This window comes from Dipodomys ordii, unplaced genomic scaffold (genome assembly GCF_000151885.1).
Source record: "Dipodomys ordii isolate 6190 unplaced genomic scaffold, Dord_2.0 Scaffold27, whole genome shotgun sequence".
NCBI classification, from domain to species: domain Eukaryota; kingdom Metazoa; phylum Chordata; class Mammalia; order Rodentia; family Heteromyidae; genus Dipodomys; species Dipodomys ordii.
Genome location: NW_012267243.1, coordinates 1,789,030 through 1,793,296, shown reverse-complemented (window position 1 = coordinate 1,793,296; position 4,267 = coordinate 1,789,030). Strand labels below are relative to the sequence as shown.

General features: G+C 35.2%; 1 protein-coding gene across 1 annotated transcript; it reads left to right on the top strand.

The window, feature by feature from the left end:
• Positions 1-1,281: 1,281 nt before the first annotated feature.
• On the top strand, positions 1,282-2,208 carry LOC105985076 (olfactory receptor 5V1-like). Its single transcript, XM_013015486.1, has one exon. The coding sequence runs from the start codon at positions 1,282-1,284 to the stop codon at positions 2,206-2,208; it is 927 nt and encodes a 308-aa protein (XP_012870940.1).
• The last annotated feature ends 2,059 nt before the right edge of the window (positions 2,209-4,267 follow it).

Genomic DNA, 4,267 nt, shown 5'->3' with positions numbered 1-4,267 from the left:
AGGAGATTGAAGAAATTGTTACGGGAAATAAAACTCTCCTCAGCATATGATATATATCATGAAAGAAATTAAATAGCCAATTACAAAATTTAAGAAAATACATATTACCAAGTTTTGATGTATGCATGTTTATGTAGTTTATGGAAAATGAGGCATATGCATAATTAAAAATGTTATCAATATGTTTCTTATAGTACACATTTCTAAAAATGTATAATTTATAATTGAGTAAAAAGAAATAACATCATATAATTAGATTTTGCAAATTTGTCTATGAAGGTATTGTTTCTACATTCCAATATGCCTCATGTATGTACGTATATAATCTATTAAATATTCAGATTACTAAGCACAAATATCAAAAAGTTAGTAGTTCTGTAGAATCATGAACATTTGACATTGTAAGAATTTATACGACAATAACTTTTGAATCATCATTTATTCTGTATTTATCTATCATTGACTACATAAAAGAAAATCATTTTGCACTTTTCAAGTGATAGACAATCAAGTAAACAAATAAGCCAAGTATACTTGAGGTCCTGAGTTCAAATCTCAGTATTAGCAAAAAATGAAATTGAAGAAGCATTCCATACTTGTGTTTCAAAATAGATAAATTTCAAAAGATGATACAACAATCCTACATTGCTTTACTTCAATCTTTATATTTTTATGTGTGTATTAACTGCTGGTATTAATTTATATCTCAAAGTATATATATATAGAGAGAGAGAGATTTGTGTGTATGTATCTACACATTGCTTATATCTATTTATTATCTCCGTGTTAAAACATATATATATATATAATGCAAACATACAAAATACAGAATAAGATAAACAATAGACAATGTGCACATTATGCATTCATTTTTGGACAGTGTGATCTGTATACATAAAGATGGCACTGTTAGAATGAAGCAAGTGCCTATCTGCATAGGAGAAATCCATCATCAGCTTCCAGTGAATCCAATAGTGTTGGATGCTTGCATTGATTTTCAGGCAAACTTCCCAGTCCTTCTAGTTACTGGTAGGGCTTCTTTTTGAGAAGGAAGGCTGAGCAAGATTGAAAACGTGGTAAGTAAAGCCGATGTTTGAAATCAAAGTTGTAAAAAGTGAAATCCCCAAGTAAAGTTAGCTAACATAGTTAATCATAGCCTAAATATTTTTTGTTGTTTTTGTTTTTTTAAGAATGTCTCCATTTTTGGGTTACTTGACTTGTGGTCCTAACTTGTAATTCTTCTATTGGTTCCTTCCAGAAAGACTGTTATGGAAAGAAGTGATGGACCTCAACAACTTTACCATGGTGACTCAGTTTATTCTCCTTGGACTGTCTGACCACCCTGAGATGCAATACCCCCTCTTTGTGGTATTTCTCATCATATATCTGATCACCTTGGTGGGTAACGGGGTCATCCTCCTGGCCATTACTACAGAGCAAAAGCTTCACACCCCCATGTACTTCCTTTTAGCAAATCTGTCCCTGTTAGACATATTTTGTCCTTCAGCTACAGTTCCCAAGATGCTCCGCAACCTCTTGACAGAGGACCACAGCATTTCTTTTGTTGGGTGTGCCTTACAGCTTTATTTCCTTGCGGCCCTCGCTGGGACTGAGGTCTTCCTGCTCGCTGTCATGGCTTATGACCGGTATGTGGCGATATGTTTTCCCCTTCGTTACACCCTTATCATGAGCCATGTTCTATGTGCGCAGTTATTGACTGGAACTTGGACAGCTGGTTTTCTTCACTCCCTTCTCCACACAATGACCACGTTCAGCCTGTCTTTCTGCAAGTCTAATCAAGTTAGCCAGTACTACTGTGATATCCCGTCAGTGGCGGCTCTGTCTTGTTCTTCTACTTACCTGGAAGAAATGCTAGTTTTAGTGATAGGAGGTATCTTTGCAACTACTGCCTTCTTGATTACCTTGATCTCCTATACATACATCATTTCCACCATTCTGAAGATCCAATCAGCAGAAGGGAAGCGCAAAGCCTTCTCCACTTGTGCCTCCCACATAATTGTGGTTAGCTTGTTCTATGGCACTGTTATCTTTACCTACCTCCGCCCCTCCTCCAGTAAACATTCCCCTGCCAGGGACAGACTCATCTCCTTGCTGTATGGTGTAATCACTCCAATGTTAAATCCTATCATCTACAGCCTGAGAAACACAGAGGTTAAAGTAGCCCTCAGAAGGTTGTTATGTTGTTGAACATCTCACAGAATGAAGTTTTAAAACTGTCTGCTTTGGGTTGGGAAGGTGGCTCAGTGGTAAAGCGCTTGCCTTGCATGCCTGAGGCCCTGGGTTTGATTCCTCAGCACCACATAAGCAAAAAGAAAAAAAGCCGGAAGTGGCGCTGTGGCTCAAGTGGTAGAGCGCTAGCCTTGAGCTGAAGAGCTGAGGGACAGCACCCAGGCCCAGAGTTCAGGCCCCACAACTGGACCCCCCCCAAAAAAGAAAAAAAAAACGGTCTGCTTTGTCTTCAATCTTAGCATTTCCCATTGTGTGTGTATGTGTGTGTGTGTGTGTGTGTGTGTGTGTGTGACACCAGAGAGTTATTAGTTCAGTGAGTTATCATTTGCTCACTCTCTCTTTCATGAATAGAAAGAGAAATATTTCATACACCAATAGTTACTTATCTCGTACAGCAGTTTTGATCTGTAATTATCTATTTTCTACTATATAGTTTCCTAGATCTGTGCATCCCAATTTCTTCTGAAATACAGTTTCTAGTTTCTAATCTCCTAATGACATTTATTGTGTATTCATTGTTTCAGATTCTCAGTCACACTATAACATTCTTTACCTTTTTCTTCAGTGACTTGTATTCCTGTTATCACTAAATGATGTGATCACACAACTGGTGAAATGCTTTCATATTATTCAACATTACCTTGTATTTTCCCTTCTGGTTTATTATTGATGTTTTTCATCTTCAATCTTTCCAAATTACATATTTAAATCATATTTGAATTACAATGTATATGTGAGTCTAAAACTACACTGTAAGCTGTTTTAAGAACTTTTCCTTGGAATCAGTTACATTTTATAAAAGTTAGTATCACCCTATGCTTGTCCTTTACATCATTCTGCCACAATTAGTCCTCTTAGTCTTGGTTAATTATTTGTAATTTAATCTTAGGTGAAGATGGAGACTCTATACAAACTTGAAATTAAAATGATATGTTAACATTGTCCTACGTATAGTAGCACTACAGCAATATTAATGTTTTCTAGATTTTAACTTGTTAATTCTCAATAATAATGATTGCATATATTATCAGAAAACAAATCTTCATTGTATAAATATACATAATGGCATTTGTTAAATACAAAACTAAATAAATTCTTTAAAATCAAATAATTCTTAATTACATATTTGATATCCAAACATTTAATATTTTTCACATATTATTACCATTTTTATTATCGGAATTATAGTTGTGATACTCAATTATTTAATTTTATGAAGACGGTTTATTTTTTTAATTTAATTTTATTTCTTTTTGTGAACATACTGTACAGAGGGGTTACAATTATATGGGCAGGATAATGCGTACATTTCTTATCAAGCATTGCAGCCTCCTACTTTGTTTACCCTTCACATCCCTTCCCAGTCTCCCCCCCCCACCAAATCCTCCCCCACCCCGCACCAACGTTGTAAAGATCATTTTCGACATGACAACTTGTACTTCTCATTGTTGAAATAACTTGTAAAGATCATTTTCGACATGACAACTTGTACTTCTCATTGTTGAAATAACTTGTTTTTCCCCATCTCCTCCACAATTTATACTGACATCAAATATAGTGAAAGCAGGGGTTATATTGTGGGGGAAGGACATACAAAGCAACAAAGAGATAATCTTATAAATGCTTTAGAAACAACTGTATGAAAGAAAAAAACATTAAAATACATATCTAAGGGTTCATTTTCCTAACATCACATTATCTGACCTTTTCTGATTGACTCATACATATACTAGATATTGCAAATAAGGGAAACCATGGGACCTATGTTTCTTTGGGCCTGGCTTACTTCACTTAATATAATTTTTCCAAGTTGTTCCATTTCCTAACAAATAGGGCAATGTCGTTCTTTCTGATGGAGACGTAGAATTCCATTGTTTATATATACCACATTTTCTTGATCCATTCATCTACTGAGGGGCATCTGCGTTGGTTCCATATCTTAGCTATGGTAAATAATGCTGCAATAAACATAGTAGTGCTGGTACCTTTAGATTGTATTTGTATAGTTCATACAGTG